The 24,709-nt window shown below is 31.0% G+C and overlaps 3 protein-coding genes across 9 annotated transcripts; 1 reads left to right on the top strand and 2 right to left on the bottom strand.

Moving 5' to 3' along the window:
- Window positions 1-1,591: 1,591 nt before the first annotated feature.
- On the bottom strand, window positions 1,592-1,918 carry LOC146934782 (uncharacterized). Its single transcript, XM_085707943.1, has one exon. The coding sequence runs from the start codon at window positions 1,916-1,918 to the stop codon at window positions 1,592-1,594; it is 327 nt and encodes a 108-aa protein (XP_085564069.1).
- A 14,933-nt stretch (window positions 1,919-16,851) lies between these two features.
- Window positions 16,852-19,496, top strand: E12A11 (PEBP (phosphatidylethanolamine-binding protein) family protein). Its single transcript, XM_085708447.1, has 4 exons — window positions 16,852-17,213; window positions 17,305-17,366; window positions 17,513-17,553; window positions 19,032-19,496. Exons 1-4 carry the CDS (start codon window positions 16,956-16,958, stop codon window positions 19,250-19,252), a joined length of 582 nt encoding a protein of 193 aa, XP_085564573.1. The 5' UTR covers window positions 16,852-16,955; the 3' UTR covers window positions 19,253-19,496.
- A 2,866-nt stretch (window positions 19,497-22,362) lies between these two features.
- Window positions 22,363-24,395, bottom strand: LOC146934780 (uncharacterized). Of its 7 annotated transcripts, none has more exons than XR_015007870.1 (5): window positions 24,152-24,395; window positions 24,023-24,054; window positions 23,374-23,439; window positions 23,078-23,132; window positions 22,363-22,658 (listed from the first exon to the last, which is right to left on the bottom strand). XR_015007870.1 is itself a non-coding variant. In XM_085706704.1 (5 exons), exons 1-5 carry the CDS (start codon window positions 24,325-24,327, stop codon window positions 22,649-22,651), a joined length of 333 nt encoding a protein of 110 aa, XP_085562830.1. In that variant the 5' UTR covers window positions 24,328-24,394; the 3' UTR covers window positions 22,363-22,648. The 7 variants fall into 7 exon arrangements, 2 of the variants coding, with proteins under 2 accessions (XP_085562830.1, XP_085562831.1); XR_015007874.1 differs by having other exon boundaries at window positions 23,284-23,439; window positions 24,152-24,391; XR_015007873.1 differs by having other exon boundaries at window positions 23,078-23,126; window positions 23,284-23,439; window positions 24,152-24,391.
- Window positions 24,396-24,709: the final 314 nt, after the last annotated feature.

Raw genomic sequence — 24,709 nt, 5'->3', positions numbered from 1 at the left:
GACAAAAAAATTGGATGTACTTTAACCAGTTGTGTTGTGATTATATTTGAGACAGTTGTGTGCTTCACGGGTGAGTTATCATTTATGGCGTAAGTTAACTTCTTCACCAGAATGCTCATATATTCTTTTGTCAACTCAGTGTGCTTCCCTATCTGAATTTACCAATGACAAGAACGTATCACAAGTTCAACATGAAATTAAAACATGGCAAGGCTAAGGGGAACAATCGGATTAAAATGAAAATGTTGTCCTTTTCGGTGCAAGTTATACTTACCATTTATGTTGTGTTTAAGGCTATGGGCATTTCATAATTCACTTTAATTAGTTGAAGATCAAAGATTCATTTTGATTTCTAAAAAAATTCGTGGTCCAATTTTATCTCTGAGAAAAATCTATTAAATTATACATAAACAAAATCGTCTTGACTCGATTTAACATAGATTAATTTGTCTCAAGTATGAAAATGTCATGGGCAAGTTTATCTATTATTGTTTGTCGGGATTAAATTGAGTTACAAGAAAATTGTAAGAGACCAAAATGAGTCTTCGCTCTTGGTTGAAATATGAACTATTGATATACGAATTTTGCTCTCCACCCAGCACGTTTTGCTCGCACCCTGCAGCCATGCCAATTTTGCCCCCGCGCATGTTAACTAACGCAAGTGTAATACTATGCGTTAGTTAAGTAACGTTGCGTAAGTTAAGATGCGCAAGTGTAAAACTCTGCGTGAGTTAACTCACGCATAGGCATGTATGAAAAAAAAACTGCGTGAGTTAACTCACGCATAGTATTACACTTGCGCGAGTTAACTCACGCACTACTGATATATCAGTACAGCATTAAATGCTGTACTGATGTGCATTGAATGCAGTTTGGGTCCAAACCCTAAAATGCTCGTAATTGAACCTAATTACGTCAGTTTAACAATATTATTGGATAATACGACTTGGTGCATCAAAATTACACCAAAACATCGTTTTTTTTCACAATCACATAATCACACATAACGATCCAAACGGTCCAAATTACACAAATTCGCCGGTAATGACCCGTAATCATTTAAACACACTTAATGACACGTAAACGATCCAAATTACAAATAATTAGAGACAAAGTAAGTAATGCAAGCAATAATTGGTGTGACATAACCGGCCACCAAAAAAATAATTCATTTCATTTAATATATAATATTAGTTACATATTGGTCACAAATATACAAATTACATAACCGGCCACCAAAAAATATGTCGGGGTGTAATACCACCAAAAAATAGGACGAACACCAACCGACCTATAACTTTCCTAACCTATTATAACCTATCTAAGAGGTCTAGTGATATTCATAAATTGCCGTCCTCTTCCATGCCCTCCGTCCATTCAAATTCTTGTTCCTTTTTTTGCGGGGTGGGAGTATCACCACAAACAATTGGATTGTGCTCATTTGTTGGTTTCTTTGGCGGCTTAGGCTCCTTAGACATGAGTTCATTGAAAGCGTTTTGTCTATCCAAAAATGCAAAATGCCAATTCTCCGCCTCACCAATCTTGTTGTTCATCCACTCCTTACAACTCGGTGGTAACGGACAACCTTCCTTCAAGTAAGTAACTCTTGTCCACGAACACCAAATCCGGCCTTCACCCCTTGTCCGCGAACCCAAGTAAGTAACTCTTCTTGCTCTCTCCATCTTGCATTTGTTGTAAAAAATGAGGCGGTGTCACGAGCTTCACAAATAACACCGGTAGGTACCGGTTTAGGTTCTTGAATTTTACCAATTCGAGCTTGAATTGGAATTTGGACTTTAAATGGTTTGAAATTAAAGCTTGGTTTGACATCGCCGGAACCTTCACCGGAACCTTCACCGGAACCTTCTTTTTTGGCCGGTTTCGGTTCAACGCCATCATCCGCGACTTTGTCAACCATCTCCCTAAATATTTATTGAATAAAAAAATTACAAAGGAAGAAAAAATAAATTACTTGCGGAACAAGCTAACCAAGAACAAAAGTGGCGCAAAAAATTCAAAAAAACATGGCTGCACAGCGGCGTGACTTAAGTCACGCAGCACTAATGCACTTGCACCAGTTAACTCGCGCAGCAAGCTAACATGCGCAAGTTAACTTGCGTACCATGCCCTACTCCCTACGAAAAACAGACGAACCAAGCAGGAAAACCAGCAAAATGAGATGAGTTTAGATGGTACAATACCTGATATTTGATGCTTGATGAGCGTAGAAACTTGCTTCCTGACGATTTGCAATGATTTGGGATGATGATTTAGACCCAAAAAATCGCACTTTTTGGGTTTTTGAAGGTGGAGGGAAAGAAAATGGTGGTTGGAGTTCGTACTGATGGGTTTTGTTCAAAAACAGGAACATTGCGTGAGTTAACTTACGCAGCGTGAGTTAACTTGCGTAGCGCATGTTAACTTGCGCAGCGTGAGTTAACTTGCGCAAGGGTAAATTTGGCATGGCTGCAGGGTGCGAGCAAAATGTGCTGGGTGGAGAGCAAAATTCTTGATATACATCATTGCATTTCCCATTCTGAAGTTAAAGCCCGAAACAGCTACCCTAATTAACCTTTAAGATACCAAATGAATTCAGACGAATACAATTGATTATAGATTCTTATTAAAGGTCATAGATATTTCTTTAGGCCAATGTAAGGTGATTCACAAAATTTAGTTTGAAAATCATTTTGGACCAGCAAAGAACACTACTAATTCCTCTACAGCTAGAGAATCAGTTTGAGATAGTGTGGTCCATGTAATGCCTTGGCCAAACAACAAGTTGTTGTCATATAAAAAAAAAGGTGCTCTAAAGTCTAAACTAAAACTTACGGTTAGCAGTAAATTGACCGGTAACAAACTGGTTACCGATTTTTACTTTTTTGTCTGATCATTTGATTGGCGTGCCAGGTGATGGTTATGTGGGGACTTGTTTTGTTTATCTTACTAGTTACAAACCCGTGCTTCGCACTGGTTGAATAACATATTTTTTAAAAAATTTGTTCTAAAGGAAAAATAATTAAATTAAGGGAGATAATTGCATTTTTCTAAGAGATTGTTGTTGATTATAAATGTGAGAATTAAGTAAACATATTACACAAACATTAGAAATGTGCACTTTTTAAAAATATTTATCAAAGCATCAAAAGAGCATATACTACAATCAACATTCGAGATAGTAGTCAGGTCTATCTATTTAGATACACCACTAATTATCTCAAATAGCTAAAATAAACTCGTGTATATACATTAGCGACATTGAAGAGATCTAAAGAAAATCAAATTTTACAGAGTAAAAAATCAGCCACCCCTTAAAAAATAATTGCTACAAAGACTTCCTTCCTTTTGAATAGTATTTGAAGATGCAATACACAATTTTTTTATTTTGATGTTCAATTACCATACTTATTTTTTGAGGGACTTTAGACTACTAAGCAGTATTAAAACTTTAACTTGCATAATTGTGCACGATTATCAGGTATGGGATCTAGAACACACATATATAGTTATGTTTGATCTCTTCCCCATCCATGTTATTTGTGTAGTAATTTCAAAATCAGAAGAGTTGAAAAAGATTGTTGATCTAGGAGTATGGATTGTGGACGTAGTACTCCAACATTCTTTTGTTTCAAACATCATAAATTGAGTTGTTTCCTTCTTATTTCTATTAACTCATTTATGGATGTGTAAGAACTATAATTCGAACCTTCATTTTAGTTATAACTCAATGATATAGTGGTGTCCTTCATCTCAAAAAGATAATAATGTAGGAGTATGGACACTCACATTTTTAGAATTTTTCTTCCCTAAAAATCAATGCAATATTTTTATGAAGTCTCAACTTAAAATAATTTCAGAAGGTATGCAAATGAGCAGAACAACTGCATATGTTTATGGCATTCAACATTTTATAAGCAAAGCTAGAAGATTCAGAAGACAAGCCACTTTTGTTAATAGAAAATAGAAAAAGATACATTCAGATTGCAGGCAAGGAAAGTTATTAGATTATGTAGGAGAGCCATCAAAAACAGCTTATACAGGAGAAGTGACAATGCTCCTAATCCTACTTGAACGCCTAACCTGAGTAACTATCTCCTCTCCGTCGCGTCCCTGTAAAAACAATATGATGAAACACATTAGAAACAATTCAACATGTTAACAGTTAACAAAGATAAAATGATGATTCAATTAACAATCAACAATACTCACCTTTGGAGTTTTCTCACACACTGTTAGGCTTCCCTAGGATGGTGAACTCAAGGAGTAATAACTTCCCCACAAGTACCCCTATAACTGTTTGTTTTCTATATTTGGTCAAACCTATTGAACTCTTGCTGCAATTACTTAATCTATGCTATTCAACAATTCAAGCAATTACGCACCATGGATAAAACTGAAACTTATTGGACCAAACCCAAATATCATAAATTAGTAATAATGAATTGCTCTGTATCTATCTAGTACTAATAATCATTCTTTCTGGAATGAAATTATTATGGATAAGAAATTTAAAGTGGTTTGAGTGTTAGATTGGTTGCAACTATCCTAGTAACATACACTTGCCCAAGCGTCATATCTTGAGAAGAATCCCATCACCTTTACTCATTGTCTTGATAAGCCAGCTAACCTTAGCAGATAGTTAGCTTTACTATATCTCTGCAATGAAAATTAAACCAGTCAGTCTCATTATTCACAATCTGTCCTACAATGTTGTCTTTATTCAAAATTTCCACTCATAGTAATTAGGAGAATATGATTGCAAAAACAACCAATCCAATCCTCTATCCATTTAGTTTTTCAAATTGAAAAATGTGTGTCACCCTCCAATTCTCTATTCATGTGATTTTGCAGCAGAAAAATTTCATGAACAACTTTCTAAGGCACTAATCAGATTTTTCAATTGCGGTCTTTTGATTGGATGAGATTTGAACTTGCAATAACAAAATAGATTCAATATTTGCTGAAAGTAATGATAAAACAATTGATTTTATTCATCCATTAATTCCTTTGGTAAAAAGGTAATAAAATTAAATGGAATCTCCTTAAAAAAAATTAAATGGAACGGTTCAAAAAAAAATTAAATGGAAGAAAAAAAACATATTGAAACATAATATTAAAAAATAAAAGAAAAGGTTCCCAACGTGAATTGAAGAGAGATGCTTGTGAAACAAATTGTCGAGAAGTAATTTTTTGAAGTAGCATACAACAACTTTTGGCCAAAACTCATTCCATTCAATTTTATGCATTAAAAAAAGTGTCTTTTTAGTAAATACTTAATTGATATTGTATTTGGCCTAACTTCTCCTTAAAAATGTAGAGAAGTTGAAAAAAAACCGGATCAAACGGTATCTTAATCTCCCACAACGGCAGTGTAGAAGCAGCTGAATTTGGGAGAAAAATTGGAAAATAGTTAAAAATAAAAAAATTGGAAAATAGTTAAAAGTTTTTAAAAATATAAAAATTGAAAAATAGTTAAAAAAATCGGTGAGATAGCACTCAACCAAGCACCACTAAAAAAATTATATGCATTAGCGTAACAAAAAAAAACAAACAGACGAACATAAAATACTACTCTAAACATTAACATGTGTGTGTATTCGAGAGGTTGAAGAAAGGAAATAAAAATATTTGGTATCATTAAATGACAGCGTGAATAAAAATATTTGTGAGGTTGTGATGATTAAACGATATTGAAATTAAATATATAAGTGATAAAAAGATAATAAAATTGCTTTGAAAAAAAGATAATAAATTAAACGGAACCTCCTTAAAAAATTAAATGGAACAGTTCAAAAAAATAATAAAAAAATAAAGTTAAATGGAAGAAAAAAAAACATTTTAAAATATAATATTAAAAAAAAAAAGTTTCGAGCGTGAGTTGAAAAGAGGTGCTTGTGAAATAAATTGTCGAGAAGTAGTTTTTTAAAGCAACATTCAACAACTTTTGACCAAAGCTCATTCCATTCAATTTTATGCATTCTAAAAATGTAGTTTTTTTAGTAAGTACTTAATTGATATTGTGTTTGGCCTAACTTCTCCTTAAAAATGTAGAGAAGTTGGAAAAAAGCCGGGTCAAACGATACCTTAATCTACCACAACAGCAATGTAGAAGTAACTGAATTTGGGAGAAAAAAATTGAAAAATAGTTAAAAACATAAAAATTGGAAAATAGTTAAAAGTTATTAAAAATATAAAAAAAATCCCTAAAAAAAATTAAAATATAAAAATTAGAAAATAATTTAAAAAAATTGGTGAGAGACAAAATGGGAAATATGGCAAAAAATAGTGATGTGGCAACAAAGTGAATTCATGAATTAGAAAATTACAAAAATGCCCCTCCTAAGGACAAAATGTAAAATTCATAGGGTATCTATTTTAATGGTATGTTAGTAGATAACCCTCGTGTTTCTATGAAAAAGAAGATATGCTAATTTGAAGTTCCGTTTCAAGATAAATAAAGTTTGACAAAAACATTACCCTCCTTTTATTTTATTATTATTCACCATTTTATAGTATATGTACGCTAGAAAAATGTTTGTTGCTAATAAAAACTTCACGAAAAGTGACAAAGTTATAAGATTGGTCAGTTTTTTATCAAACAACGAGTTAAAAGTTTGACCATTCTTAAAAAAAAAAAAAAAAAAAACATGTATTATTTTGTGAGTTTCGTGATGCATTGGTTTTGTGACTCTTAAAAAAATACATGTATTACTATGTGAGAGTTGTACATGTTTTAAAAGAATACAACTATTTACTGGCGGAGGCTAGCGTGAGAGGCCAAAGTATATCTCTCACGGTGGTTTGGCCTTTTTTACCTGCATTTGCAAGTCAAAGTAGAATATTTTTTTTTACAATAAGTTATAGCTTTTAATTAATAAAATAAGCCGGCTGCTAACATAAGGTAGTGGTAAGGTACTTCATTGGTGTGGCAATAAATTTAACCTTTGGATTAGATCTATGGTTTAAATGAGTTCAACTCCATCTCAACACTCCCAACATTAATTCTAAATCACCAAAATTTAATTCACTCCCAACATTAATTCCGATGATAAATCATTTCTTTCTCAGAAGTGAAGATGAAAAATTTTTGGGACTAAAAGTTGAAAAAAAAATTATAGAGACTAAAACGAAAAGTTGGTATATTTATAGGGACCAAAAACATATTTAAAACCCCTCATTTTATGATGGGTCTCTTTATCAAGTTAGTAGTATATAAGACTCTTTTGAAATATTATTTTGTCTCTTTTTATAAGACTCATTTGATATTTTCAAACACATTAATTAACTTTTTACCAATATACCCCTATTTATTTTATATCTTTTTCTTCAATAAGAATTAAATACTATGTTGAAAACATACAATGATCCTCTTTCTTAAAGGATAAAATTGTAAAAGCAATATTAATTACAAACAAATTTATTACCACTTTCAATTTTCTTATTTCCCGTTATTTTTCAAAACGGACTTATAATTAGGGACAAAAATAATATACTATTAGACAATAAAAGTTTTGTAAAAAATAAAAAGCGATAAAAATTCGATTTATTAATACAATGTATTATCATTAAATGCTTGAAATTATATATGTGATATTAAAAATTTATACCGAAGATTTTAAATGGATAATTTGTAGGATTGACTTACACTGAAGATTCTGATCGCCGAAATTTCAGTTCCTACTTTGTTATTAGTTCAATCAGGTCATATTCAATGGTCAAAATCGTTTTATTTGATGCAATTGATGGGTTGGGTCCGTTTTAATCATCAGAGTAACGTCCTTTCAAGTTGATTAGATTTCTAAAGGGATAGTTTATTGAATTGACTTATTACGAAGATTCTGATCCCCGAAATTCCAATTCCTACTTCGTTCTTAGTTCAATTAGGTCATATCCAACGATCATAATTGTTTTATTTGACGTCATTAGTCAATTAGGTCTGCTTTGGTCGTCGGAGGAACGTCCTTCCGTATTGACTAGGTTTCTTAAAGGATAGTTTGTTGGATTGGCTTATACCAAAGATTTCGATCGCTGAAATTTCAGTTCCTACTTCATTCTTAGTTTAATTAGGTCATATCCAACTATCAAAATTGTTTTATTTGATCCAGTTAGTCGGTTGGGTCCGTTTTAGTCGTCGGAGGACGTCTTTCCATGTTGACTAGGTTTCTAAATGGATAGTTTGTCGGATTGACTTATTACGAAGATTCTAATCATCGAAATTCCAATTCATACTTTGTTCCTAGTTCAATTAGGTCATATACAACAGTCATAATTGTTTTGTTTGATATTGTTAGTCGGCTGGGTCGTTTTTGGTCGTCGATGAACATCCTTCCATGTTGACTAAGTTTCTAAAGAGATAGTTTGTGGAATTAACTTATACCAAATATTCCAAAAACCAAAATTCCTGTATTTTAATTTGAATGTTTTGATGTAGAAAAATCAACTAGTTTTTTGTTATAAAAAATACTATGATTTTAATAAAAAAAATTCTCTGGCGTTAAATATCTTCATCTTTTTCTCTTTGCATCTTCATCTTCAACCTCTCAAAAATTTGAGTTTTATGGGTTTTTAACAACATAAAAAATATTTTTTTTTATACAACTACTTGAGTCAACCAACATTGTCTTTGATGAAGCTTTTCTTGCTTACATTATTTACGGATTTGTCATTAACAAATTGTAACAACCAGTTTTTTTTTTTTAGAGAATAATTGTAGCAACTACTTGAATTTTTAAATCCAGATCCAGAACAATAATGAATGTTTTTCCCAAAATTCATTCGTCTCCGCCAACATGTTCTTTCTAAACATCCAGATTTGAAATCAATCACTAATCTATTTTCCGATGAATTTTAAATGTCTTTGTATTTAACGATGAAGTTGATACTGTAATCGTTGGTGGATTTTACGAATCTGAATTTTGGTGGAACTCACAGATCCCTCTAATCCTCAAACCATGTTTTTTTTGAAAGTTTAATTACCAATCTTTATTACCCAGATTCAATCACCAATCTATTTTCCAAACCCTCAAGATAAGTGATTAATATCTCAAGATAAAGATCTCATGTTGTTCATAATTGATGAAATAAGTAGATTTAGAACCAACACAAAGGAACTGTGTGATTCAAAAGCATTATTTAATCGCTTATGAATTTACTTCAGCAATATTGAGAAAAGGAATGCATGACTCAAAAGCAATTTTATTTCAACAATATTGGCACCACAAATTGACACCCACATAATGAATTTACTGCTAATGAAAGGAAAAAAAAAACACAATTACAAAAGACGGAAGATAAAAATCAACGATAGATTGAAAAGGCAAGGAACAAATATTGATGAATTTTAAAGGGTTAGAATTTAAAAATTTCTATTGCATTCAAATATTTATTGTTTTTCTGGACCAATTATTTTACATGAGATTGGGGTTTTTAGAGGAAATATTTTTTTCCTGGGTTTCTTTGAAGGTTTATGAATATGATATTAATATGAAGAAGAAGAAGAAGAACGAGGAGGGAAACAAGAAGAAAAGTAGAAAAACAAATTATGGCTTTGTTTGTGTAAAAAATAGCGGATAGTTTATAGTTGATAGTTTATAGCGGACAGTTGATAGCTGATGATTGATAGCTTATAAGCTAATTGAAATGTTTGGTAAACTTAGTGGTTCAACTAGCTGATAAATATAAAATGATATAAATGGACATTTTTAATTCATAAGAAAATTTATATCAATTAATATTTAAATATTTATAATTTGGTATTTAAATTTTTTAATTAATTATATACTTGATATTAAACTATCAAATCAAATTTTATTTAGTAACATTTATTTTATTTTTCCATTTAAGTGTTAATACTTTGTTTTTGTTTGAGGAATGTATTATTATTATTATTATTGTTATTGTTATTGTTATTATTATTATTATTATTATTATGTATTTTTTTGTCAAGATTTTATATGTATCATTAACACTGGATTATATTTACGTTGAATACTTACTTCACTGAATTACATTTACGTATTTAAAAAACAAAGAATTATTTTACCAAACAATAAGAGCATGCACGACCCTTTCTAAAAAAATATAACAGTATGTACCTGGAACCAAAATAAAAATAGTACGTGGCTTTTCGTAAAACAATATGTACATCTTTTTTAAAGAAAAGAAATGTACTTGTCGAGCACCTAACATTTATTCAACAAAAAAAAAATGGTCCACAACTAATGTAACTATACATATTAGTTTAAATTACAATAAATTATAAAGGGTAAAAAAGAACTTTAGATAAAACAATAAGGGTAAAATTGGAAGAAAAAGTAATAAGTTATAAGCTACAAGCTCAAACACTACTTGGAATAGCGTCTGAAAAATAGCTTATAAACTCGTGGTGAAAAAACATTACCAAACAGAACTTTTTTAGTCAAACAAGCTTATAAGCTATCTGCTATAAACTAACTTTGAGACCTTACCAAACAGACCCTATATTGCTGTGTGAGGAAGAAAGGGATTTCCAGAATTAAGAGAAGAAGAGTACGGGAGATTGCCTTACTTGATCTGATGGCGAAAAAATTATGGTCTATCATGGACCATTTGTTGCATTGTTCCATATTAGAATTTGCCTAAAAGATAATACTTACCGTTGAAAATGGTGGAAACAAGTTGCAGGTCTCTCATCATGACCACACAATAATTTATTAATATATCTAGTGGTGAAAAGTCAATTTGCACTGTGAGAGACATGTTTTGGCCTCTCACCGTAGCCTCCGCCCTATATCATATCACTATTTTAAAAAAACTTAATACAACGAGAGTTGTCTTAAAATTTTGAGTGAAGTTTCATTTAGGAATTAGGACCCTCACAAAAAGTTTGGATCTCAATTTAGTCATTGAAAAAAATCAACATTTAGTCATTACAAAAATAAATTGAGGTATATTAGTCATTTTGTCAATATTTTTACACATAAGGTTTTGGGTGTTGTTGACTGTGACAATTTAATCACATGTCTTTAAAACTAATGTAAGAGACCTTTAGTTCCTTGCAGCAAAAATATTTGGAGACAACTTAATTCCCGAAAACATTTTAAAATCTCTAAATTGAAATTTTTCATCTTATTTTCCGCATTTTCTTCCTTCGATTGAAAGTTCAAAATCACATAGTTTGTTATACTTGTTGATTAAAGGTTCAAAATAAGTTTGAAAGTTTATTTAGCTCTCTAATCAAATCTGACAAGTTCAAAATGTTGAGCAGTTAGTTAAGAATGTCCAGCTACTATGCAATCATAATGTTGAACTCATTGTATCTATGGCAAGATGTATAGAGTGAAGCTCAACACTTGAAAACACTACTCCAACTCCAAGGATTAAATTCATTCTAATATTTGGGGTCCATGCAAAGGTTGCTTTGCTTCACATGGATGTAACAAGTACTTCATAACTTTTCTCGATGACTTTTGTAGAGAATTTTGGATATTTATCTTTTGAAAAGCAAAGACGAGGCATTCAAAACCTTCGAATGTTATGATTGAAAACAGAACAGAGAAAGAAAATGGCTTAGAGTACGGTCGTGAATAGTTCAATAGTTACTGAAAAGCTCACGGAATTCACAGAATTCCTACACAAAATGGATGAGCTAAAAGGATAAATGGAACCTTACTTGGAACTTGGAAGGGGTGAGATTCTTACTTTCTAATGTTGCAATTCCTACACAATTTTTGGCCATTAAATTATTTGATCAATATGAGTCTCTTAGCTACTACTCCCTCCGGTTTCAAATGTAAGAAACTTTTCACTTTTTTGGTTCATTCAATAAATGATGTATGTAGTTTATAATAAAGACTACATACATCATTTATTGAATGAATCTAAAAAATGAAAAGTTCCTTACATTTGAGACCGGAGGGAGTATTGATCTAAAGATATTTGGGGGGAAGTATATTACCTTCCATTATGCTCAATCCTCATCAGTGATAATGCTCAATTTCTAACGTAATGTAAATTTATTTATAGTACATATTTTTCAATAAAATGAATGTCAATAGATAGACATTTATTGTTAGGATTTTCAGTATTTTTTTCTTCTGAATTGTGTGAAATACTATACGAACCAGTCTACTTCTAAACTTTTATTCAAGACTTTGTATGTAATTTAATTCCAAATATAAAAAATAATTTTTTTAAGGAAAAATATAAAAAATAATAATTGATAACTAATAAGAAAGCATTTTAATAAAAGTTAAGGAATATTTTCTCAAATCATATATGTGTGAAGTGCAAGATCAACTAGTGTCTACATTTAACAATTTCCTAAAAGTATATCTCAACTAGAGTAGAGTAAGGGTTTGGTAGATTTTTGATGTTTTAGTTATGTTTATGTGTCAGTTATTTTTCAATTTGTTTATAAAATTAGAGTTGTTTTGATTAGTTTTTGAAGAAAATCATTTTTAATTGAAGTGAAAAATACATAATATTTTTTAGGGTTTTGCTAACCAGTGCCCTTAGGGCAATGGTTAAGAGAAAATTTTCATTAAAAACAACAACTTTTTGATTTTTATAAAGTTAAACATTCCACTTTTCATCAATTTCTAATGCATAATTTCTATATTAATCTTTCCTAATAGCACTAGTTTGCATTTTCCTATTTTTTATAATTTTGAATAAACACATAATTTATTCTTAAAGGTTCTAAAAGTATATTCTAAAATATTAATTTTAAAAATGTTTTTAGACAATTCACACAAAATCATAACGAAACCATCAAAAATATTTTTTTTCTTGGAATTTTAAACAGACGGGCCCTAATTAAGAAATGTGGATAGGGATGAGAGCTGTTTGAGCTTGTTTTGGGGTTCTTATTAGCACCCACCCCGTTTCTAAGACAATTCTTTCTCGATTTTGGTTTTTTGTTTCATCAGCATTAACCATCACCATAAATATAGAGGAGAACAATAGCTACAAATGATGTATTCAAACCATTTTATTTGAAAATAGTAATAAATGATGTACTGAAAAAAATAAAAATGACATTTGATATTATTTTTTTTATTTCATTTCTAAAATAAATACTAATATGAAATGACGATCTACTTATTCACAAATGTACAGTTATATAGAGGAAATCCATATTCTTTAAAATAAAATGGAGTTAACCATTCAGTTTTCAGGAGAAAAAGGCCTCAATAAAGTCTAGCCAATAACTAATTTAACAAATTCTTCAAAAAAAAAAACTAATTTAACAAATACTTTTGGAGGGAATTATGTAAATACTTAATTAACCTATTTAGGGTCTTATTAACCGGTGCCCCGGACACTAGTTAACAAATTAAAAATAGAAAGAAAAATCAAGTTTTGTATTAAAAATATCACTTTTTCAACTTTTAAAACATATAATACATAATTTTCAAGAAAAAATTTCCTTTTATAATTCTTTAAGCACTAGTTAACATTCCCAACTATTTACTCAATATAGACTAATAGAACAAATTGTTCAATAGTGTATTCAACTTGAAGGGTGCTTAGGTTTGCTTGGAACTTGAGTACATTGTTTAATTTTAATTTACTTAGGGGCTGTGATTCAGATTGATTTCTTGAATTGGGGTCTGATTGTTATATACGACCTTGTTATTGTGTTTGATTTTTCTATTCATTTTGTTGTCTGGGCGCATCTGTGCTTTGAGCCATTTTTAAATGCAATTTTGTTTGGTTTTTGCAAATAAAAAAAAATAAAAGATTCAATTTGATCTCTTAAAATTTGCTCGCAACTCAATTATGTATTTGACAAAAAATAATGTTTAAATTAGTCTCCAACGTTTTTGTATGGAGGACAAGTTAGTCACACTTTTAATTTTAACCAAATTTTGACTGATTAGTTGTTGATGTATTGGGTTAAAATGATGATGCTTCGGTTAGTAGTAATAACACATCGAAAAAATTTACTAAAGCAGAAAGTATTTTGGGTCAAATTACTCCTCAAATACATAGTTTGATCGGACTCACATGAATTTTAGTTAATAAAGAGAGTGTATTAAAGAGTGTGTCACTAATACTCATACAAAAAAAAAAAAAAACGTAAATGCATATCTCATATTTTCCGCATGCGGACAAAGAAAGACTCGAGGAGTTAACTGTCAGTGAAGAATCTTCTAGGTCACTTGAGTGATGACTCTCGTCATAAATTAAAGAGTGTGTTACTAATACTCATGCAAAAAAAACGTAAATGCATATCTCATATTTTCCGTATGCGGACAAAGAAAGACTCGAGGAGTTAACTGTCAGTGAAGAATCTTCTAGGTCACTTGAGTGACGACTCTCGTCATAAATGAAGGAAAAATTCTTAAATACAATTTTGACCCATTATTCTTATTAATTCATAATTTAGTAAGGTTCGCATTTGGAACAGATTCATATTACACGTCCTCCTAATTTCAAATTTAAAAATTGCAAACTCGAAAAAGCAAAACAACAATTCAACAAAAAGTGCATTTAACATAAAGTAAAACAACTAAGCGCATATGAAAGGATGTTGAACCATTTGATGGGTTAAGTTGCGAGTTTGAAATTGTAATTCTCTTTTCTACGCTAGTAAGTTTCTCAGTTTATCGTTCATGGAATATTTGCTCAATGGTAACATTCTAACCTCAAGAAATAAATTCTTAAAAAAAAAAAAAAAAACCTCAAGAAATATAATCAACATGTTGTTGTGAGAGTTGTAAAATATTTCTCCATCATCCCTCAATTTAAAATACTCCCTCCGTCCCATAATACATGACACGGTTGACCCTATTACGCATACCAATGCATAATTTTGAGCTTGAATATCTTGAATAATACTCCCTCCGGTCCTTATTATAAGAAAAAGTTGACTTTTTAGGTTCATTGTGTAAGTGATGTATCTAGTCTATATTTATAACAAGATACATTAATTATTCTATGAACCAAAAAAGTCAATTGTTTCTTATAATAAGGACCGGAGGGAGTATATTAGAAAAAATTATGAAAATTTGATATTTTAAAAATATTCATCGAGACGAATCTAACGATATCTTATATGATATTATTTATCTTTGTATATTAGTAGAAAATATGGTCAAAGTATGATAGGTCAAAATTGCACATTTTCAAATGGATCATTTATTGCGGGACGGAGGGAGTAAATAAATAAAATATAACGTGTTGGTGTGAGAGTTGGGGGCAGCACTTTGGTGCCATTAATGGCACCGTGCCATTAAATCTGGGCCATTAATGGCACCAAGATAGATGTTTTGTGTGGCCCAGATGCAATGACAATGTGTTTATATGGCTCAGATTTAATGGCACGGTGCCATTAATGGCACCAAAGTGCTACCCGAGAGTTGGCCATATGTTTCTTTCCCAAAAAAGTCCGGTTCAACTCCTCAAATCGTCCATTCGGGAAGTATTAAACTTGTTAAAAAAGAAAAGAATAACATATTTCCATTGTCGATTCAAAAAATAATCTCATAGAGAGCCTTAAGGGTCTAAGCCCAAAGAGTTCTTTGGGGTGGCTAATGTCGAATATTGTAATTATTGTGAATTAAAAAACAATTAGTTGTTTCGATACTATATTCTTTCAAAACTATGAGAAAAGAAAAACAAAGATGTTCTTTCAAACCATTTTTAGTTAAATTCTTAGGTATTTTAAAGAGATTGGTTGTGTACGGATACTCTATAGATAAAATTCATTTAAGATTTAAATTTATTTTAAAATTAATTATATAAAAATAGTACTCCCTCCGTCCCGGAATAACTGACCCATTTTCTAAAAAAAAGTGTCCCAAAATAACTGACTCATTTCAATTTTCAATACAACTTTCATCATTCCCAATACAATATAACACGAAATAATACTCCCTCCGTTTCAAAATACATGTCCAAATCAACTACTTCACATATGCCAATGCACAATTTTGACCGGTAATATCTTTAATTATCTAAAGTAAAAAATTATAAAAATTTAATATTTTGAAAATATTTGTCGAGAAAAATCAAACAACATCTTACATGCTAATATTTGTATTTATACATTAATTAAAAAGTATGGTCAAAGTAAGTCAAGTGAATAGTGCACATTGCAAAAATTGGACATGTATTTTGAAACGGAGGGAGTACTACTTTTATCATTCCCAATACAATATATTCCACTTTCCCCTTTATTTATACATTTTTCTTAATCTGTGTGAAATGAGCCAAGTGGTCAAATAAATTGGGACGGAGGGAGTATGACATAGCATTGAATAAGATAAATGATTTTTGTACAATTATTTTATGATAACTTTTGGACAACTTTCTCTCTTGTAACATTTTGTGTTCTTACTCTCTCTTTCTTTTTCTCTCTCTATTATTTTTAATTATCAATAAAAAAATATGAAAAAATTATCACAAAAGTTTTCACTAAATTGTTGTACAAATATCATAACTTAATGAGTAATTAAATAAATTTATTTTAAAAAAATCACTTTTTACAAACAGGCCATGCTCCTGTACCGTTAAATCCACCATATTCCAGTCTGTACCCCTCTCATCGCCCCTGATTTTTTTCTTGTGGGCTCCACCAAACGGATTTCACGCTGTCCTTCTGGGCTGTGCATATCCAGAGAGTCTTATGAATGAGTGATTTTTGTTTTTCACTCATCATTTACTGATGCATCTATAGTAATTTGAAATCAACGGCAGTTATATTAGCCACGTGTCACCAAAGACCAAAGATAGGACACGTGTCATCCATTCTCTGTTACTGATTCTCTGATGCCCTATGCATGAAAGACGAGCCACGGTTTCGTTTGACAATAGAAGATGAAACTGAAATAGAAAAAGAAAAAGAGCAGTATTAATTAATTTTACCATGAATCAGTAATTTGCAACTAGTATATAAACACTACTCCTCGGCAAGATTGAAAACCACACACTTCAATTCATTCCGCAGCTCTTGTCTTCTACTTTTGCTTATGCCTTCTTTGTCCTTCAACAATTTCTTTGTGATCTTGTGCATTGTCTTTGTGGTGATCATGATGGCTGCCTCGGTTGATCCTTTGGTGGTTGGTCGTGTGATTGGTGATGTTGTTGACATGTTCATTCCATCTGTTGGCATGTCTGTTTACTTTGGTCCTAAACATGTCACAAATGGTTGTGACATAAAGCCATCTATGGCTATCAACCCACCCAAGGTCACTCTCACTGGAAACATGGATAACCTTTACACTCTGGTCAGTCACTCAATGTGTATCTCTTTGATCTTGCATGCATATATATGATCAAAGTTTTGATGGATTTTTTAACAATTTTTTGTGCATGCAGGTTATGACTGATCCAGATGCACCAAGCCCCAGTGAGCCAAGCATGCGTGAGCTGATACACTGGTCATCATTTTTATCTTTATTTTCTTCTCATTTCTTCATAATTTATTTTTTTTCAACTTGATCTACACTTCTTTTCTTTTTTATTTCCCCTTCCCTATTTTTATTTTGATATGAATTTACTGATCTTCAAGTTTTCATTTTTTAAGGATCGTGGTTGACATTCCTGGAGGAACAAACCCAAAGCGAGGTATATATAAAAGAATTAATTTTTGATCGGCTTCTCATAACAATTTTTTTTCTTCTTATTATGTACACGGTTTTATATAATTATATTAATTTTTTTTTTTCACTTATCATGTTGCATGGATGAGTTTATATAATTTTTTTTGGATGACATACAATGGTGTTAAACTTGATGGTATTGATTATATTGTTCCACTAGCCGATTGTTGATTTCAGAAATGTTTGTTTGGTTTCTCAGCAAAAAATCAACATGCATGAATCTATTTTCGGCTTTTTGCATATTTAGGCTTCTTTGTAAAAAATATCACAAAATTTCAAAACATCACATCACATCACATCCTTGTTCCACTGCTTCAATCCAACAAATGAGCTTCTCACACTTGTTTTTTATATTGAATCCTGGATTCAATGTTGTCTTCCATCTTCCACCTGTGCTGCATGTGGCGGCTATGTACCAAATTATTTTTCTTAGTTTTTCTAATAATTATTAATACATTCAGTTTTTTTAGAAGATACCTAATTAACTAGTTTTTGCACTCGGATAAAATTGAAAGAACATTAAACCAAACATTTATTTTTTCGTAAAAGTAAATCATGTAAGTAATTAAGAAACATTATCACTATATTTCCCAAATGGGGAATTAGTCACTTTAGTCCCTGAATGGGGAACGATTCGTCAATTTAGTCCCTGAATGCAGATAAATTGCAAAATAGTCCCTGAATGTAGACTTTGTTAGTCAATTTAGTCCCTGAATGCAGACTCCGTTAGTCAATTTAGTCCCTGAATGTAGACTTCGTTCGTCACTTTAGTTCCTGAAATTGACCATGCAGGGACTGTTTTGCATATTATCTGCATTCAGGGACTAAATTGACGAATCGTTCCCCATTCAGGGACTAAAGTGACTAATTCCCCTTTCCCAAATACTTCATACTTTTTTGTTAAAATTATACAATGCATAAAAAGATACACCAATTTTGAAGACGGGTGTCTTTCCTTGAGATCATCACACGTAGCATGTGGCTTGCATGTCACAAAAGTGGCTGCTTGAATTTCATGACCAATGTGTCACACAGGAAACGTTCCACTTGTTTTAAAGAGAACAGTTCTGAAACCACACTTTAGATAGAATATTGCTAAAGGTTTTTTTTTTCTTTTCAAGATAAAATATAACTAGTTCTATTCTTATCACGTGCTTATATTCGTCATGTTTTATACATGAGCCTTGCTAAAAATTACAAAACAATTAGCACAAGAATAACAAGAATGTGAGTGCATCATGTTTTAACAAATAAAAAGAATATTAAATTTGTCCTTTAACATAAATCATGCCCGTTTGTTTGTGTAAATCAACGGACCATGTCTATTCGTGCGTGCTTCGTAAAAATAAGCATTAGCCTTTATACATGCTCTATAATTTTAATTGTAGAAATATAGAAACAATAAATAAAATAACCTTAATTAATTTTTCTTTGGTGTTGCAGGAAAGGAGATTCTTCCATATATAGGACCAAAACCACCGGTTGGTATCCACCGATACATATTGGTTTTGTTTGAGCAGAAGGGACCAATAGGAATGGTTGAGCAGCCAACCAGTAGAGTCAGTTTCAACACTCGTTATTTTGCAAGTCAATTGAACCTTGGTCTTCCTGTAGCTACAGTCTACTTTAACTCCCAGAAGGAGCCTCAGGCTAAGAGGCGTTGAAGTACTGCCGCATGATATATAAATATGAATGAATAATCGGGGAGGGTGTGCGTATATAGTTTATATATAGCTGCCTAGGGTTACTCAGTATCAATCCTAAAAACAAAAACAATGTGCTTCATGTTTCGTGTGGCCTGTGTGTATGGCTCTGATAAGTTTCTTTTATATATATATATATATATATATATATATATATATATGCTTCTCCTTTGCTATTTATAAAATATATGAAGCTTATAAGCTATCTGTCTGGTGTGCTAATGCTTTATGTATACATAAAGCCTTCTGATATACATATTTTGTTTTTAAACGGCAATTATATATAGATTTGCAATCGATAGACATGATAAAGGATGTGAGGATATACAGAGTAATTGAATTTGGATGTCAAATCCTATATTAGATGCTTCAAGTAAATGACTTTAAGCAAACCAAAGTGGTACTCTCCATGTACAACTTCCTTTTGGTTTTTTAAATCCTAACCTAATGTCCAACTTGTGGTCAAATCTAAATTAAAGCCGTACTCAACATATACATATGTACAACTTCATTTGATTTTTTTAAAATATTTCTTTTGAATGGATAATATAGACACGAAAAAATATTTATTTAATATTAATTTTTATAACATAGAATCTCAATGGCACAATGACTGTGATTAAAAAATGTTGGAACTAGGCTAAAGTTTGAGAATAAATTATTATATATCTGATCTCATAACATGCGAATTGTGGTTCATATTTTGGCATGTGTGCTAATAATGTGCATGTTGAGTTGAGGTTGGGGCATGTAATCTTAGAGCATCTCCAATGGGGTCCTTACTTAACAAGAATCACTCCCCGTTAAGGACCCTCCATTGGAGGAAGAAAAAATGAGTCCCTGTTAAGGAACGGACAACTATATAAGGACCCTCTCTCCTGAGTAACTAACGGGTCCCACGTTTAAAAAAGTAATAAAATGTGTACTACTTGGTCCCACTTGTAACAAGGAGTAATATTTTAAGGAGTCAACAAAATTTATAGTTGTTTTCAATATTATTTTATCTATTTATCATAATTTTAAATAAAATTTAATTCATGCAAATTATTATTATTATTATTATTATTATTATTATTATTATTATTATTATTATTTAACGAAGAAATGTAAAATTTGCAATGTTAATTTTTTCATTTTCAAATTATTAGCAAATGTGGCAAAAATTTAAGTTCATACGAATAAATAAATATTTTATAATTTAATTTTTTTAAGGATTATAATTAAATATAATGAGGTAATTTATAATTTAATAAACAAAATTATTTTTGTTTAATAATGTAAGTTAGTGGAGCCTATTTAAGTACTTTTCATTGGAGTCCTTATTAATGTACTCCCATTGAAGTCATTGGGTCCTTAATAGGTACTTTTATTAAAATATTATAAATAAGTGATGTGTAACGTGGAGTCCATTTAAAGAGTGTCTATTAAGGAACTACCATTGTGGATGCTCTTAGACGATGTCAACTCGAGGCATTAATCCCGAAAATGGTTGGGGCATGTAATCTTAGACGATGTCAACTTGAGGCATGAATCCCGAAAATTAAAGTGTTTGGTTGAGGTATCTTAGGTTGCACGTAAATATGAGTCTAAGGCGTAGGAGGGTAGTGAAAACTAAAGACTATTAATAAAAAAGGTATGCTGATAAGTTCAGCCCCTTTCCTTGGCTGAATCAATTGGCATTGCAAAACATGTATTTTTGCCAAATTAAATGTGTTACTGGTTGGATGGTATTTCGTTGTGGAAAATACAATATTTATGAGGGAAAAATCCAAAAAAAAAAAAAAACAAGTGGGTTTAAACACTTATGTGAGTAATCAAATTGCTTCAGGAAGCAATGTTGTTATTTTTGCTAAAATTATCAAATAAGAGTTTGAAATGTTGAAAATCAAGAAAAATGAGTCTGTCATTACATCTCAAAGTTGTCTCATTTGGTGAATCTAATACGGCGGGGTGGAGGAATGGGTAGCTCAACTGGTTTGGACTAATGATAAAGGATTTGGAGGTCCTTCTTCAACGGCGAAGCTAGCAAAAAATTTATGCAGGGGCCAAATATAAAGGAACAATAAAATATTTTTAAAAAGAATATATTAAATTTAAGGATAAAAATGTTTTTAGTACCATAGATTATAATTATTTAGGTTTAGTCCTTACAAAATAATTTATTCAATTTTTGTCTCAATTTTTTAAAATTTTACAAAATAAAAGTGTTTTTAGTCTTGTATTTAATCTCTAACGAAAAATTAAGGACTAAAATCAAACAAAATCTTAGAAACATAACTCAAAAATCGCAAGTGTTGTAAAGACTAAAAAAAATTAATCCGAAAATTAATCAATAGATGAAAAAAATGGCAATAATTTTTACTTATATGAAATGTAAATTAAACCAACAACAAAGGATAAAAATTGATAATAGCTATTTAAAAAAGTTGGGTAAAATGCATTTCAAGAAGCCAATTTTATCCATAATTGACCGTTTACTAAATAGATTAATAATGTGTTTTCCAATGTAAACAAATATGTTATTTGCAAGAAACTCCATGTCCATTTAATTTGTTTATGCTAGTTTTCGACAACTGAATTTACTTGGGGTAGCTCAATGTTTATTATTTGGGGTAGCCGAATATAAATTTATACCAATCAATTAAAGATTAATATATTTTTTGGGGTAGCCAAGGCTACCCCTTGGCAATGAAGGGCTACGCCCCTGTCCTTCTTGGTTCAAACCCGAATAAGAAGTATATATTTAATCTAACAAAACCCTCAGTAATACCCATTACTGGCGGATTGGTGTCCCTCAGTAATACTGACGTCAGTAATGTTACTGACGGAATTTTCCCTCAGTAATGGGGAGGTAGTCCTGACAAAACATTACTGAGGGATTATTCTCTCAGTAAATACTACCAGAATAATCCGCCAGTAATTACTGACGGAATAATCCCTCAGTAATGTTGATGCATATATGCATTACTGACAGAAATTTCCGCCAGTAATGTACTTCACACTTTTTTTGTTGATCCCTTCCCACTTTTTTATTTTAATTAAAGAAATATAATTAATTAAACACAACTAAATTAAAGAAGTAAATTTGTAATTTAATAAGACACAAATTAATTAGATGATATATCATCAAAATATTCGTACAAAATCATAATATTTCAATAATATTTGTACAATCTAGAAAATTAACAGAATAAACTAATTATCATAATATTTGGGCAAATTCGATCCCGATCTCCCTCTTGATGATATCCCGCTCCTCTCCCCGTATTTTGGAGATTTTCTTGTGAAGCATGATCCATGTAATTGAAGTTTCCATATAAGTATCCTGCTGACTTTGAAAAGCTTCAACAAATGCTCTCATAGTGGTCTGCGCATATATTCAAAATTAAACAAATACAAGTAAGTTATCGTATGGCAAACATTATTAAGGTTAAGCTAGTGAAATAAACACACAACACTTAGTGCAAGAATTACACATAATAAACAATACAAATATTGTTGTTTAAATGTATATATAGTATATACATTTAAACAACAATATTGAAACACTTCATTTCTCAATCAAACAACCAACTATTCATGTATCCATAGTTGCTGCACAAGGTGAATAGCAACCTAAACTAAAAACTACATTGAAGCACCATTGGCTAGAAACATAATCAGAGACTAACAAACTTCTAGATTCAATGCGATTTACCAATTTCTAGCTTCAAATTAAAATTCATCTATGCGCAAACAGACACACAAGAAAAGAAAGTGGGATGAAAAATAAGAATCACATGGTACCTATTCCATCGATGACATGGTATGTCCGGCCTTCTTCCAAAATAATCAACTTAACCTCATAATTAAATTAAAAAGAAACAGGGTCAAGGTACATTGGTCAGCATGTATCTATTTTGATAACAAACAACATCACAAAGCTTCAAACTAACAAAATTGAAATCGAAATTCAACTAGGCTAATATCAAACAACCGAATTGTAAATTTACCACCATAAATTGTAGATACTTAAACACTTGTGTGCCTGAAATCAGCTCCTTAATATTCATGAATAGGTTCTTATCAATTAGACTTGATACCTATATCTCCACCCTTGATGCTGAAGCTATATCCCCATGGATTGCCTCGATTGCAATAGATGAAACCTGACCAATTAACAGGAAGATCAAACTGAAAATGCTACTTCAAACACCAAAGATTAATGTTATAACTGAGGAAGCCCTATTTGTCATATCATGAAGGATTGGGCTCAATTATCCACTCAATCAAGATAAGAAAAGTATCAAAGCTTGCAATTTTAGATACAGATTTTAACAATTTTTCAATTGTTACTTCTAGGTTATAACTTCATGGAAATCTTGAACACTATCCTTACAATCACTGAATTTTAGACAAAGGGGAAATTAAATTAGTCCAATAATAAAAATAAAAATCAAGGAAATAAAAGGGTTATAAAATAAGTAAAACAATTTGAGTAACCCATTTAAAAATCCTTACATATCCCAGTAGTAACATCTCATATCTACAAATAACAAGAAATTAAATAAAATGAAAACTTTAAAAAGCATAAAATCAAATGAAAAATGAAAACTTCTAAGTAACCCAAATCAAGTAAAAATCAAAACTTTAAGGGAGAATTAGGTGAATCAAAGGTGCCCGTGAACCTGGTCCAATAATAACAACTAATAAAAGTTAAATTAATTAAGGGTAGGATGATTAGCTACTCACCCAAATCTTCTTCAACATTCTCCTCTATGTCTCTGAAAAATTGGTCAATCAATGGAAAAAGCTTAACAAGAGAAAAATCAAAACCTAACTAAAATAAAAATTCAATAAATTTGGGGGTTTTTGCAATACCTTTTAGAACTTGAAATCTTGGAGTCAAAACTAAGAGAAGCTTTTGAAGTTAGCAATTGGGTGGGGGAGTTCCGGTAGACGAGAGAGAATGAGAGAGAGGAACATGAGATTTTCTTTTTGAAAGGGAAAGGAACATGAGATGAATTTATCCTTTTGTTAAAACTTTTAATGTCCATGTCTTTCGTTTACTGGCGAATATGAAGAGGAACAATGTCCTATGCAATGGTCCACATACGCCACTAATTCAATGCATATTTGTTATTAACGGTACCGACGGATTTTTCTGCCAATAATACTAATATAATTATTATTAATTTTTGTATGTGTAATTTTCTGAATTAATGAGGGTTTTTTCAGCCAGTAATGATATTGAGGGTTTTGCTTGTATTACTGAGGGTTGAGGGTCTAAATCTGTCAGTAATCCCATTTTGGATTGGTTAGTAATTAAGAGAATTTTTATAGTGATATGTCATGTTAATTTTATTTTTTTTTTGCGGGATAGGCCCCGTCATGTCATGTAACTAATTTGTAACATTGGTCTTATTAGTAGTATAGCTT

The sequence above is a fragment of the Medicago sativa genome, chromosome 4, assembly GCF_051527215.1.
Source record: "Medicago sativa cultivar Bolivia chromosome 4, Bolivia_mono, whole genome shotgun sequence".
Lineage (NCBI taxonomy): Eukaryota > Viridiplantae > Streptophyta > Magnoliopsida > Fabales > Fabaceae > Medicago > Medicago sativa.
The sequence above is the reverse complement of the archived record's forward strand: the minus strand, read 5'-3'. Positions and strand labels throughout refer to the sequence as shown.

Bases quoted from the DNA above. Each gene is read 5' to 3' on its own strand.
- LOC146934782 (XM_085707943.1), bottom strand. From the start codon at position 1,918: ATGGTTGACAAAGTCGCGGATGATGGCGTTGAACCGAAACCGGCCAAA.
- E12A11 (XM_085708447.1), top strand. From the start codon at position 16,956: ATGCCTTCTTTGTCCTTCAACAATTTCTTTGTGATCTTGTGCATTGTC. The intron at 17,214-17,304 runs GTCAGTCACTCA...TTGTGCATGCAG, and splicing joins TGGATAACCTTTACACTCTG to GTTATGACTGATCCAGATGC. The intron at 17,554-19,031 runs GTATATATAAAA...TTGGTGTTGCAG, and splicing joins AGGAACAAACCCAAAGCGAG to GAAAGGAGATTCTTCCATAT.
- LOC146934780 (XM_085706704.1), bottom strand. From the start codon at position 24,327: ATGGACATTAAAAGTTTTAACAAAAGGATAAATTCATCTCATGTTCCT. The intron at 23,440-24,022 runs GTGAGTAGCTAA...TTAATTGGTCAG, and splicing joins GAATGTTGAAGAAGATTTGG to GTTTCATCTATTGCAATCGA. The intron at 23,127-23,373 runs GTATCAAGTCTA...TATGAGGTTAAG, and splicing joins CATCAAGGGTGGAGATATAG to TTGATTATTTTGGAAGAAGG.